At 37.0% G+C, this 15,444-nt stretch overlaps 1 protein-coding gene across 1 annotated transcript in view; it reads right to left on the minus strand.

Moving 5' to 3' along the window:
- The window catches only part of gus (splA/ryanodine receptor domain and SOCS box containing gustavus), a 246,740-nt gene extending 231,876 nt beyond the window's left edge, over positions 1-14,864 (minus strand). Inside the window, exon 1 of the mRNA XM_069813120.1 lies at positions 14,490-14,864. Within this exon, the coding sequence (XP_069669221.1) occupies positions 14,490-14,758 (269 nt within the window). The 5' untranslated portion in view covers positions 14,759-14,864. The remainder of the gene's footprint in view (positions 1-14,489) is intronic.
- Positions 14,865-15,444: the final 580 nt, after the last annotated feature.

A 15,444-nucleotide genomic window follows, 5' to 3' on the forward strand; every position in this document is an offset into this window, starting at 1 on the left:
TTTAAATATTACATATCTATGCTAACAAGCAAACGTTCTCATAGGGACAGATAAAAAATTTATTTTTTTTTTCTTTAACCATGCTAAAAATGTCAAAACTAGAGTCGTGCACAACCAGTTACGAATAACAGAAATTATATATTGCTATTGAACGCCTGGCGCTATTGTCAGTATGCAAAGCTCTCCCATCTCGCGGAGTGTCTCAGGTTCGGTTTATTGAATATTCCAGTTGTTTCTCATTCTTAGTGGGTGGACGGCAAAGACAGACCACATTGAGCCATGCAGGAGTTACAAGAGCCCTTGCAAGGACGCGTTTATCACCGTGTAGACCTAGGTTTCATCCGGACTATACATGGATCCTAAGAATCCCGTGTCACTTTTTTTTTGTCCTGTCCCTATCACGGGTTTCAAGAAATTGCCTGTTTTCTATTGAGGTACCGAAATACTTTTTATGTTAGTTTTGTTTAACTTTCTACCAATTCCATTCGTAACAGCACATTTGTTTGGAGTGGCCGGGCAGAAATGGGCCCAGAAGAGAGTAGGCGACCCTTCAGATTGTACAGACCCAGAAATAAAATTTGGGCAACCTAAATTTTCCAAGTTTCAGTTGTAACTAGAGAGAGGAATTTTAGGATCTAAAAATGACATTTTAGGCGCCTAAAATAGGCTCTTACACTCCTTTATTTACGCTCTATAAAATAAAAAATAGGCTTTTTTGTTAAAGAATGTCACTAATACAAGAGTGTTTTTCATTCACCAATCACATTTCCATAGTTTGCTTCACAGTAGATGATCAGCATTTATTGTGGCTATTGTGTCGCTCACTGCTGTACTTACAAATGGTGAGAAAAAAGGAAGGGGTTGTTATCTGTCTTGAAATGTAAGAGAATGCTTATTCGAATACAACCCAGCGAGTCTGTGTTTAATTGCTGACAGACAGAGGAAGGTGATATGATAATGATAATAATAATAATAATAATTATTATTATTATTATTATTATTATTATTATTATTATTATTATTATTTGTCGCGCAGGAGTTCTTTTACATGCCAGTAAATCTACTGACATGAGCCTGTCGCATTTAAGCACACTTAAATGCCACTGACCTGGGCCGGGATCAAACCTGCAAACTCGAGCATAGAAGGCCAGCGCTATACCGACTACACCACCCAGACCGATTGAAAGTTGGAATTTTAGAATTGAAATATTGTAAGAATGAAAAGGGGTGGCCCGGACGTACTTCTGTATTGTGCTGTTCACTGCTAGAAAGGAGTTGTTATCCACCTTAGAATATGAACGGTACAGGATGTTAAGAAAAACAGTAAACAGTTACGAAAAAAAAAAGCAAAAATTTAAAAAACATAAAAATAGGCACTAACGTCGAAATAGGCATTTTAGGCACTATAAAACCCCTTTACTTATACCTATGTTTGCAAGAAATATGTAAATATTAAATCTCAAGCCTGTATGTATCAAGGAAAAAAAATAGGTTTTTGCCTAAATTCCGCTCTCTAATTATAACACACTGCGCATGCTCAGTAAGAACTTCAGGTGGTCCAAATTTAGTTCTGGGTCTGTACCAATCTGTTCCAAAGATGAGACCTGTATGCAGTTCCGAAATGTTGGAAATGTTAATTAATTTCAATCACGCGGTGGAAGTCTACTTCTGAACACAATAATTTATTGTGAACGCACGAAACCTCATATATCATAAAAATCCATATTACCAATGCACAAAGCCACTCCTGCTAAATAGTACCTCATTTCCAGGAACAAATATCAGGGGATAATTGGGATTAAAGAAGTCGCATGGGACGTGCGAACGTGAACTAGAAAGAGATGGAGTTGACTGTCGGGGGGTACCAAACGACTAATCCACTTCTGGGAATGTGCAACTCGTCGAGTTCAAGGTCAAACCATATACCTGGGCGATTACGAAGCTGGGATTTCCTCTGAATTGGCACACATCTTGGAAATGATGAAATTCTAGAGAATTATGAAAAGTCACGTCCATACACACTAATTCATGCAATCTATACTCTTCACTCACTTTGCGGCGTATCAGTTCAATTTACATTTAAAAACTAAAGAACCAAACCACAGTTAATTAGAGGAATATGTAACAACTTGAACTGAATTTTGACCTGGGCACGATAATGGCTAGAAAATTGTGCTTAAAATAAGGGGCAGGGTATTTCTTATACCTTTTGTTCAATTTTAATTGGCCCTCGCAACATATTTTATTCCAAATATTTTATGACAGTTTCTTGAGGATGTGTCAGAGAAGAACAATACTGTTTGTATATATCTTAAGTCTGATTAGTGTAACTGTTGCTAGTCAGCGATGTATGCAATGAAGGGGGGAAAAAACTGGAAATCCTACACCATTATCTCCTGGTTTTTGTTGCCTCATGAGTAGGGCTAGGATTTTGATAAAATTGCGTCTTTTTTTCTATTAAGCCAGAAACATAGCTACTTTAGTATTTATATGTTAGGTGATACACTGAGTGTTTTAAGACACATTTGTCAGGGCATTTTTTTTGCATTTTTTGCCTGTTTCAGCTCATAAGAGCATTTTTTGTTTTATTCGGTCATTTTTTAGGCATTTTCATTTAATTTTGGCCATAAATCCCCATTATTAATGTAAAATAATGGTTATTTCCTTTGATATTTTGTCTACATAGTTTGTCCATTAATAACCATTATTTTGTATATTATTTTAATCGTTTTTCTACACAAATATTGCCATTTTAACGCAATGGATCAATCCAAGTACCCCTTCAATATAGACTCCTCTATACCTGCTAGTTCCGGATAAAAGTGGCCTTGTGGTGGACTACATGGAAACTACATCAGGTAAAATAATTAATTAAAGTGTACTACTTAGAAAAAATTGTATAAAATTAAATAAACCTAAATGTTAGTACTAAAATTCAATTTAATTACTGTACTAGTCTAAATATTAGATAGTACAAAATCTCTTTTCCTACTAAGCCAATTATGTAAGATCAATTTTAAGGGCATTTTTGAAAGATTTTTAAGTCATAAATGCATTGTTTTTAGGACATTTTTTCATGATTTATAGGTCATCAAAATCCTAGCCCTACTCATGAGTGATACTTTTTTTTAACATCACTTACGAGATTCAAACCTGTCTTCGGACAGCTGACTAAACAACAGTAGTTTCCTAAGAATAATATAATTATAAACTAACATTCACTACGCAAATCAACACACTACGTTGGGAAGACTCTGCAAATGTTGTGCCATGTTGGTAAGTGAACTGTCCGAAGAAAAATTTGAATTATATGACGAAATATTTTTCTAAGAACTATTTTAAAATTAATGCGTACACAAATTACTGAAATAATTGCGGCGTTTTTCAAATTAGATATTTTACGTCAATACTACCATTTTTAATTGTGTACAGCTGAAGAGCTTAATACATATCAAATCTTAATGTATAAAAGTAAATCCATTTGTATCACAAATTCTTTCCTTCCTTGTCTAGTTTATTTCCCCCATTTATAAATACTTACAAGCCCATTTTGTGTACGAACACTAGACACTCACACATTGCGAGACTCCTTGACAATGTAATTAGAATTTTTCAAGGCCACGGTGGTGAAGATATACAGCACAAAAAAAAAACACAAGGCTCGTGGATTGGAGATAAATTGCTACGCCGAGATTCGAACCTCGGACCGTTTGGTTGGAAAGCTCACTCGCTATCCACTGAGCCATAGCAGCGGACATGCATCGCATAAGATAGGCCTGAGTATACTGGTTTGAATTAAACAATTTTAGGACGCACTGCATTCAATGTTTCTTACTTCTTATAATAATAATAATAATAATAATAATAATAATAATAATAATAATAATAATAATAATAATAAACTAACTTTGAGAGAATAAGGTGCTTAGGAAAATATTTGCGGCTAAGAGGGATGAAGTTACAGGATAATGCAAAAAGTTACACAACACAGAACTACACGCATTGTATTCTTCACCGAACATAATTTTATGAGGAACATTAAATCCAGACATTTGAGATGGACAGGGCAAGTAGCGTGTATGGGCGAATCCAGAAATGCATATACCGTAGAATAGTTTGTTAGTTGGAAGACCTAAGGGATACCTTTGGGGAGATTGAGACGTAGATGGGAGGATAATATTAAAAGAGCTGAGGAAGATGGGATATGATGCTAGGAACTGGACCAATTTTGCTCAGGATATGGCAGGCTTATGTGAGGGCGGCAATGAACCTCCAGATTCTCTAAAAGCCATTTGTAAAGAAATGATTATGACGATGGTGATAATAATAATAATAATAATAATAATAATAATAATAATAATAATAATAATAATTTATATCAAACTATGGAACGCCTTGTAAATGATTTCAAGTAAATTACTTTGTGATCTTTTGGCCTCACACGATGTAAAATAGACCTAGTTCTGAACAAAGACACAATATTAAACTCCTGGAAATTCTGGAGATATGACGAAAACGAGCGAGTCAGTATTCTCCAAGCAACTTCACTTTTTTTAATCAATGTTATTCAATTCATCACACTCCCATAATCGTCTGAATTCTATCTGGGTATTTTTATACTGTAAGCAAACTTATCCCAGCTGTGAGGGTGGAGGGAAAAAGACCTTCGAGGAGGCTGAGACGCAGATGGGAGAATATTCAAATGGATTTGAGGGAAGTGAGAGATGATGGTAGAGACTGGATTAATCTTGCTCAGGATAAGGACCAATGGCGGTTTATGTGAGGGCAACAATGAACCTCCGGATTCCTTAAAATTCATTTGTAAGTAAGTAAGCAAGCTATCCTGTTTTCTCTTCCTCTAAGAATAGAAATGGGTTTAGTCATGTTTTTTTACCATCTAAATAACGAACTCCTCGCACGTTACACAAGAATAAGGCAGCAGCTGACACTTGTCTTTATAGCTAAATATATCATTGACAATTTCATTCGTTACATATTTATGACTAAACTAATAAGTAAGATTATCAGCAAGTATCTGAATGATATGTTTCACTAGTAACATTGTTTTATAACATTCGTTTAAATTGCAACAAGAACACTTCACTCTTACACACTGTTTGAACAACAAAATCCGTGCGTACATTCGTGTAACATTCTGCGTATTTGAAAACAAACAACTTTAAGATAGTTGAAGCTTACATTTTAACATCGATACGAAAAGACGTGGGAAGTCGATCCTTACATACAACTTTAACAATAACTTGACTTGAAGGTCACAGAGTATGAGTCTAGGACTGGAGGGGGGAAGTCTGGGAAGAAAGAGAAAGAGACTAAAGCGTAATAAAGGCCCATTCACGCTTCAATGGCTAGAAATAATAATTGTTTTCCGTAAATTGTAACAAAAATAAATATTATCTTCATACTACATCGACTAAACGCTTGCCATGCAGTACGCCACAGATAATATGAATATTAAAATAGTGAGAATTGCAGTAGTGACTTCGAATCTCAACTCGGACAAACGTTTATCCTTTGTGATTTTTATTGGGGTGGCCCGAAATCGCAGTGATAGTTATGCAGTAAGTCCTAGAAAAGTCACCATTGTCTGCAGAGGAGTCATTTGGGGAGTTTGAGACAAAAATATAATTAGTAACCGAGTAGTACTAGTAAATGAAAAAAGTAAGGATTATACTTTTAAATATTAAAACATTCCAATTTCATAAATGCTTAAGAAACAAAAGACGAGCCAGTTGATGACTATCCGAATGATACCGAGGCGTTACACTTTGGTACTTTAGTGGGTGTTCCCCATTGTAAATAAAAATTACTTTTTTTTCGGGTCAATTTAAATTAAAATTTCTTTCTCACTCAAAATCTGTGTTCATTTGTCCGCACCTACGTCATATTAACAGCAAATGCATGTGAATTACGTATCGTAAAAGTAGGAAAAGACGTTAAAACTAGGCCTGCCTATGTGGAAAACGCAGGGGTGTACTTGGGGCCTGGTTGGCCCTGGTGGAGCCAACGGGCGGCGCCAGGGCACTTTTCTGATTTTCATATTATCGTCAAATTTTGTATATATAAAAAATTTCGTTTTATTCATATTTAAACAATTTCATGGTGAGGTTTACTCCATGGACCTAACAACCTCAAATTAGATTCGAACCCATATTTTTTTCTGACGATGAAGAAGACTACTGCTGATACTACCGAAATCCCAGAAGACAGAGCACTCTTTTCTGGCTGTACTATAACGTGAGAGTCAATCTGACCATAAAATAAAAATATTTAAACCATATCATATCTATTTGTGACTTAAAATAAAAAAAAATTAAGAAATGGAAAGAAAGAAAAAAAGAACTTTAAAATACGAGTATGTACAGTAGTGGCAAAAAAACCGGACCGACCCTTGTAGCTGATTTCAGAGCCTTGTTCACTCGAGAGCACGATAGACTGGTGACTAAGACTTTTGTGGTTCGAATCCTGCTTGGGAAGAAAACTTTTTTTTGTTCCTTATTTAAATTTATTCCCAATACTTTTCGATTGCTGGTAAAATTCATGTTTTGGGAATAATAAGTTAATTAAGTAGTAAAATATCGCTGCAATGGAAAAGTATTGGGAATAAATTTGAATGAGGAACAAAAAGAAAAAATTTCCTTCCCAGGCACGATTCGAACCACGAAAGTCTTAGTTATCAGTCTATCGTGCTCTGGAGTGAACAAGGCTCTGAGATCAGCTACAAGGGTCGGTCTGGTGTTTTTTTTTTTTTTTTTTTTTTTGCCACTACTGTACAGTGAATCTGATATCATGGTTATAACTTTCTTTGGCGAAGTTTACTCCAGTTTACGATACGGAAAATAGGCCTATTCCATTTCTGAGAAAATAGGAAGGGAGCACGCTACGTGATATGCCCTACAAGGTTTACACTAAAAAAATGCCCTCCCCCCCAAAAAAAAACTCGATTGGTTTGCTCTTGAAGCTGACTGTATCTTCTTATAATCACTAAAATCATTTTGATTTGATTTCCAAAGAAAGGACCAGACTTCACTTTTCGCAGCAAGGTCGTATCCACATTATTATTGGACTGGACTTAACACTTCGAGTGCTGAATATAACTTGTAGGGAAAACTTTACAAAAATCGGAAAAAAAAAAAAAATAAATAAATAAAATAATAGAACGACCAAACATCGTCATTTCGCGCTAGGGAAAACTTTACAAAAATCGAAATAAATAAATAAATAAAATAATAGAACGACCAAACATCGTCATTTCGCGCTATTATTAGCACAGCTGATACTTTGGTAAATTGGCGTTAATGTTCGATTTTGCGTTATTTCATGAAAAAAAAATACACCTTCAGTTTGGTTTATAAATATAATGCCTAGAAGCAGTTTGTGATATATTTAATAAATGTATGTTTTAACACAAAGGCAAAACATAGACTCCTAATTACAGATACATCACAAACATGTTAATTTTTCAAAAGAATATTAATATGTCTATACATAATTTTCCGTCATAATTCCAGTAAAATTCAGTCATTTCGTCATCATAATCTCTTAAATCTCTAAGAAATATCTGATTAAGAGAGAAAAGATCATTTACGACACCAGCGTAGCTCAGTCGGCTAAGACGCTTGCCTGTTGATCCAGACTTGGGCTCGGGGGCGGGTTCGATTCCCGTTTGGGCTGATTACCTGGATGGATTTTTTCCCCGAAGCTTTCCTCAACCGTAAGACAATTGTGAGGTAATCTATGGCGAATTCTCGGCCTCATCTCGCCAAATAATATCTCGATATCACCAATCCCAACGATGCTAAATAACCTAGTAGTTGATATAGCGTCGTTAAATAACCAAGTAAAGAAAAAGGTAATTTCCAGCCAAGGTCACCAGGTAAGACAGGGAGAAATGATTATAATACAGGAACACACACAAAACCTAAATTACTGTACAGTAGCTATATGGAAACTACATGCAATACTATAAAACTTTTATGTTGGACACAGAACTGGGTCAAAGAGGGTTCGCTGCCGACTTCTGCTCAATTGCAGGCTACTTTATTCTGGGTGCATGTACTACGTACTGTACGTCAATAGACCGAAAAACGTATTATTATGGTCCACCAGAAGTCGTATAAGTTTAAAATGTTTTTAAAAGTTTTCGTACTAATAAAAAGCATTTTGCTATGTTATATTTCAAATATCTTGGTGACCCACTCTCAACCCATGTCCCACCACTATCATCGCAGAGGGGCGTTGCGGCCATTGAAGTTTTTTCTTTACTTGTTCCTTGTTTTGAGTTTTTTATATACAAAGAAAGTCATTGCTTTCCCCGCAAACATTACATCTCAACTCTCTTGCGAACTGAAAATCGAGAGCGAGAGAGGACAGAAGGGGGGGAAAAGTTTATTGCGCTCTTTTTCTATAACTAAGAGCTCTTGGCTAAGGGAAAATATGAAAATATAAATGCGCACACATGAATCATCCGAGGAATTCTTACTCCTAATATATAGGCCTACGAATACTGGTCAAAAGAAAAAATAAAAACACGAACACCACCAAAAACATGGAGAGACCCAAGCCAATCATTACTTCGGAATATGCATGATAAGTCTTTCTTGTGTTAAATTTTAACGTGCCTTGTTAACATGTTTCGACCTATTTTGGGTCATCTTCAGAACTGGTCGTTGTTGGTGTTGGCGCCTCTTGTTTCCTGTGTGGGTGCGTTCGTAGTGTAGAGTCAAAGAGTGTATGTGTTTTGAAATTGAGTTGTGTGTTGAGAATATCTTTGGGGTGTGTTTTCTTGTGTCTGTATATTTCATATTGTTCTAGTGTGTTGAGTTTCTGGCTTTTGGTTGGATGTGCAGTATTTCCATGTCTGTGTTGATGTCTCTGTAGGTGTGGTTGACATTTGTAATGTGTTCTGCATATGTCATATGATGTGTTCTGCACATCAACACAGACATGGGAATACTGCACATCCAACCAAAAAGCCAGAAACTCAACACACTAGAACAATATGAAATATACAGACACGCGAAAACACACCCCAACGATATTCTCAACATACAACTCAATTTCAAAACACACACACTCTTTGACTCTATACTACGAACGCACCCACACAGGAAACAAGAGGCGCCAACACCAACAACGACCAGTTCTGAAGATGACCCAAAATAGGTCGAAACATGTAAACAAGGTACGTTAAAATTTAACACAAGAAAAACTTATCATACATATTCCGAAGTGATACAGTGTTAAAAGTTGTGTAATCAAGATGTACAATCATTACTCTTGAGATTGGAACAGGTCAAAAAATTAAATGATGGTTTATTTAACGACGCTCGCAACTGCACAGGCAGGCCTATATCAGCGTCGCCGGTGTGCCGGAATTTTGTCCAGCAGAGTTCTTTTACACGCCAGTAAATCTACTGACATGAACCTGTCGCATTTATGCACAATTAAATGACATCGACCTGGGCCGGGATCGAACCCGTAACCTCGAGCACAGAAGGCGAGTGCTATACCGACTAAGCTACCCTGGCAGACGGAACAGGTCAATGGACCTACATCTTGTAGATGATAATGGTGATGATGATGATGCCCATTGTCCCCTCCCGAATACGCTCCTGCAACTCTCTACAAATTAATACTAGCGGCCAATCATTGCGCAATTTGTCGACTACTCTTATACGGATGACTGAGTAAAAGCATGCAAGAATTAAACAGGGCACAGCTGATGGTAAGATAAGGAACTTTAGTTCTGAGAAGCCAAATTAAGGTAATGTGAGTTTAAATAAGTACAGGTATGGCTATTCCATTCTGTTTTCAATATTCATTTCATTTATTACTTAAACATATTAACATGTACTACGTTGTTTGTTTGGTCAACTGTTGAAAGGCAGGTTTGAACCTCATAAGTGACACCAATAAAATATCATTCATGAGGCAACTAAGCCAGGGTAGGCCGGCCAGTTCCTTTTCCCCTCCATTGCATACACCGCTGACTAGTAATATATTACACTAAACAAACTTCAGATAACATGTGGCATTTAATATTCAATTTATTATTAAGAGTTAGACTATAGAGGATTCCACGTTAAGAAAATAGCGGTTGAACATATGGGGGCTGTTCCATCAACTATTTATAAGTATTTTTCTTGAGAACTGGGAATTAATTAGTTTCCTTTAATTGATAGAACATAATCTCATTGAAAACTAGAGCGATTTCATGTGCTAAAATTGTGTTACACCTCTAAAATTACCATATATTTAATTTACGAATAACGGGATAACAGCTAAATTGGTGGAATAGCCTTCCTCTTTCTTGCCAAACATCCCCGCTGATAAATTTAACAGACAAGTACGGATGGTACAGTTGAGGCTAAGTTTTCACACTGTTAAAACACGTACAACATTGTCTGCGCTTATTACATAAAGTACACAAAATTTAACTGTCAGCAAAACAACAAAGGCATTAGGTATGTAATTTAGGTTCTTGTTTGATTATAATGTGAAGTTAACAACGGAAAAATTGTGCTGCGCATAATTCTAAATTTGTATTATAAGCACTTCTTAACCCAATAAAATAACCGTATTGATGTTTAACACAGTTTTATTATTATTAGTACTATTATTTGTAATTACAGTAAAATTTTAGGTGCCTAAAACTGTATTTTAATGCCTACTTTCGATCATTATGGATCCTAGTTGAGGTGACAAAGTTGGTTAATGGCCTAAATGTCCGAAGTCTAGAACGTACCTGTCTTGTGCGATAAACTTGCTAGAACGCTGTACGTGTTAGGAAGAGAGTGAGATAGAGATACTATACCTCGCTCTTTCTTCTAACGGGGGCATCTTGCGGCAACAGTGTACTAATCAAGACCCATAAGATCAATGCTTTTTTCTTAAGCTGGAATATTCTATAGTATTTACATTTAATATTTACGTTTATTATTTACATGTACGCAATACAACATGTTTTGTTTCTTGATCTATCATTCACAAAAGTGGTTCTATCATTATTACATTTGTCACATGATAAAACTTGCTGTGACAGATCCTTTCATACCATTCGAAGAGTTAATCACAATGGAGCAATACCGCAATCTGCCGGCTTCGCAGACCCCAACTTTCCTGTCTCAAAACACTCAGTAGAATATCTCCTAATTCCTGTGTAATTTGTGCACGCTTTTACTGAATCACTCGGTATACAAAATAACTGCTAACAGCTACACTAAACAAATACAGTATATCATTTGGGACTTTCAATTTAACAAAAAGATCTTGTACGAAGAAGGGAAAAATCACTTCATCGAGGCACATATCTAGTGTGTATGAACACTCCCCTTGTAGATTAATCACTACTCTATATACTTGGTAAGGCAATATTAAGACTATGTGGAAGCCCCTGTATTTTGGACCCCCCCCCCCAAATAACAGTCCTGGACACGTGCTTACCGGGACAAATTAATCTCTGCAGTTGATAGTGTCGTTATGTATTATATTATTTATTTATTTATCTATCAGGTTTTACAATGTCGTAGGACATCTTTCTGCACCCATTTTCAGTCTTCTCTATTCTCCCATGCCACATCTGCCAATTCTCTTTCTCTCGTTTTAATTACCCCTTATGTCCAAGTCAATTTTGATCTTCCCCTCTTTCTTTTCCCCGTTGAATCCAGTCATACATGTTATTCGGCAATCTAATTGCTATGTTTTGATACGATCTACAAGCGATCCTTACATTTTATTTTTTTTTCTCTTATAACAGTATTCCTAATTTTGTCCTTCCTTGGTAATCTTGCAGATCTCCGCCAGAAGCCATCTCTGCAGAATGTAGTTTTGCTACTGTTCTCAACTTCAACTGCCATGTTTCTGGGCCGTAACAATTGCATTATATACTTACGTTTTTTTGTAATATCTTTATTCTATAGAATGATATTTAATTTTGAAACTGTTAATATCTCTTTGTTAATTCTTCGATTTACATCATCTTCGTGATTTCCATTTTTAGTTATTTCGACTCTTGAATAAGATGTGTATTCATCACAATGATTTATGTTTCCTTTTCCGTTTTCTAAAATTAAATCCTTTTAATCTGCACCTATTGCCATGTAGGCCCCTAACGTTTTCTGAAGATGTATATTATTATTATTATTATTATTATTATTATTATTATAATCATCATCATTATTGCCACCATTACCATTATTATTTTCATATCTGAACCCGTAAAACACAAAGATTAAATATCGTGTTGTACAGATACTAAAACAAGATGAAACGTTTCTTCTTTCCTCGTTGAGAGATGAACTATGATAAGTCAAGTGACAAAAGGAAAAACAATATCATATTCCATGAAACATGATGGAAACAATATTTTATTTACGCGTTTTAGAAGTAAATTCAATCAATAAAATTCAAATAAAGGGTACAGTTGAGGTGACGTTTGTGCGATTACATCTCAGTACAAGTCCATATTAATCACACTCACAAATTTTATGAAAATAAAGTTCCAATCAGACAACTGTTCACTTTACTCACAGCAGACAAGAAGTACAGCAAGAGAAATAGCGTTTACTCCAGTTCAATAACGGACATGGCACAGTGGGCTCTCCTAGCTTAACCCTTTTACACAGGCTACATTATAATTTAACAAAAAGTGAATGGAAAAAAATGAAATGGTTCTACTTGTCTGGACATTGTAGCTAATTTAAATATAAAAAATGGAAACGTTCTTTATTCTGAAAAATGATGTACGTTTTCAAATAATATATTTTCACTTGGTACGCGTGCAAACATTACATCAGTTCGAATTCCAAATTGCTTGACATTCTTGGTGTCACATCCAAAATTAAGATTTCTAGAGCGTACATGTTGATTTATACGAATATCTGCCGTGACAACTTCTTTGGCAAGTGGGTTGAAACAAAAGCCAATCAAGATATCTCACTGCTGTACAAGCATATGTTAAGGTTAGCACGATCCGGGCGGACGTCTTCTCAATTATTGTGAATGAAGCTTGAAATTGGCACGTCCTTGGAGGGGCCGACACTACCGAGACAAAGGAAAACGATCAGGTTCATCACGCGCTTCGAACATAGAGGTGATGTTTACTTTCTCCAGCAAGACCTTACTAAGTAATTAACATAGCAAAACGAGTATTACATACAAGCCTATGGAAAAACATAAACCTAAGATGAAACAAATATATCCATACTTAATATATTTGTAATTAAGATCTTAGCTATGTAGCAATTGAAGCATTTTGAAACTCAATACATGAATCGAAAAACGGGCAGCAATATTTATGTATTATGATTGTTTATTGAGCTACGTGATATACATTAGACGTGAAATTAATAGAAACATTCTTACATTACACTCATTTTCTGTTGGAAAAAAAAAAAAGTAAGTTTCTGAACCAAGGAACAAAAATCACTAACTGGAAAATAAACACTGAACACATAAGTGTCGAATGAAAATGTGACGAGTCCATTTCAATCTCTTACAAATTCCACCTCTTTTATGGCGATGAATCAACCTGTGTTGTTGGTTTGCTTTAAAAAGTGATTCCACCTTGTTTCACGAGCCTTAAAATACGTCTCAAAATACGCTGTCTGGTTCAAAAGCACTACTGTATTGTACCACACTGATTACTTAAATATTGCTCTCTTCTGAAAAGTATTTTTGTGTGAACTAAGTGAATTTTGATTCGGTACTCCTGATATAATAGTAATTCTTTATGCGAATTATAATACTGCAGACATTTAGAACAATAGAGTGCAAAGAAATGAGAGCATTGCCGAATTAAGTTTTAGATCAATAAGTAAAAACAGTAAAGGCACAGAGGACGAAGAACTCGTCTCGTTCTTCGAACTTACAATGCAGCGACTATTTCAACGTGAGATAAAAAATGAAGTGACCGATGTATGCGACAACGACAGTACCATACATCTGGTTGGCCTCCACAGCTGTTTCGTCAGGGGTATCTTATTGGGCAACACTGTCCCAGAAGCTTTGGCAACGCCGAGATGAACAAAGGCCTCAAAGCATTCATGCTCTCTCTTTCTACGATCCCTCTCTCATTCTCTCGATCCCTTTTTAGCTCTCCTTTTCCACTAAACCTCTTCTCTCATTCTAACCTCCCCCTGCCCCCGAACCAGCGGAACCCGGCTAGGGAAAAAGACTCCACCCCAACTGCGATACGAGGACTTTCCGAGCACCCTTCCGAGGGCTTCCCTTCTTTTCCCGACCCAGTCTTTTTTTCTCCAATGCTTTAAACAGCGTGTTTTTGGGCCAGCCGGCTATGCAGACAAAGAAACACACAACCACTGCAGAGGCGGATCGACGCCGGATGCACCACTGCTAATTAACAGATAATCAGAGCGTTTTACTACACAACACAGGCCGCACAAACAACACGCACGTAGTCCACGGGTTCACTTCACTTGAAATAAAGACAATTACAGACACTGATTTACCTGGTCTCCATGTTAGCGGTGAAGAGCTGTAGGTGTAAGAGTGTGGCGGGAGGATAGAGAGTCCAGAAACCAACGACATGCGGGCTGAAGCAATAGTAACACGATGCTGGGGGCCACCACCAGCGGGATGAAGACGTCGAGGGGTGCTGCGGTGGTGGCTGAGACGACGACTGCTGCGGAGGCGGTGCACAAGAAGAGGATGCCGAAGGAGACGGTGGAGGAGACGATAACTTTGGTAACCAGTACACAGTACAAGAGCCTGATGGCATGACTCGGTACCCGCACTCACATACCAGCCAGCCGTCCGTCCGCCTATTCCGCTGCCTAGCCGTCTCCACACTCGCGGACCGGACCCTCCCGCCCTTCACGACACGGCCAGACGGTCGCACTGCTATGCAACCAATGCCGCCATTGGACCTCCGGATCCCCACGAGCCAATGGCAGCGCGCCTAACTTCCGCACGGAACGCGTTTGAGTCGCGCGCCGATATTGGACTGACACACTCCCCAAAAGTCGACCTCTCATTGGCTGAAAGGCCCGCGTAATGATTAGAGCCAATAGTAAGTATTGATCCATTTTCCGTGCCGTTCCATGCACTCATTCTCAGAGGGTGAAGCTGCATGTCACTAGGGGAGATTGTGATACGGGGGTAGAAATGAATATAGACGGAATGGATGTTTAAAGGGGGTGGGGTTATATTCAAATGAGACTGTGATGAAGCACAACGCCGATTTTCCCATATCAAAAAGTCACATAATGTAGTGAAAGCATAATATTCACGTAACAAAAATTATTTTATCCACAATTAGGGTTGCCAACTTTATTTTTTTGAAGAAAACACGGGAGACTAAGGAATCGACAAAATTTCACATAGAAAATAGACAAATTATTCGTTCAGTTGCTAAAAAACAACTTAATTCTACATTTCGTCAGCTAAACTTAAAATTAAAAGTAA

Source organism: Periplaneta americana, chromosome 16 (genome assembly GCF_040183065.1).
Source record: "Periplaneta americana isolate PAMFEO1 chromosome 16, P.americana_PAMFEO1_priV1, whole genome shotgun sequence".
Classification (NCBI taxonomy): domain Eukaryota; kingdom Metazoa; phylum Arthropoda; class Insecta; order Blattodea; family Blattidae; genus Periplaneta; species Periplaneta americana.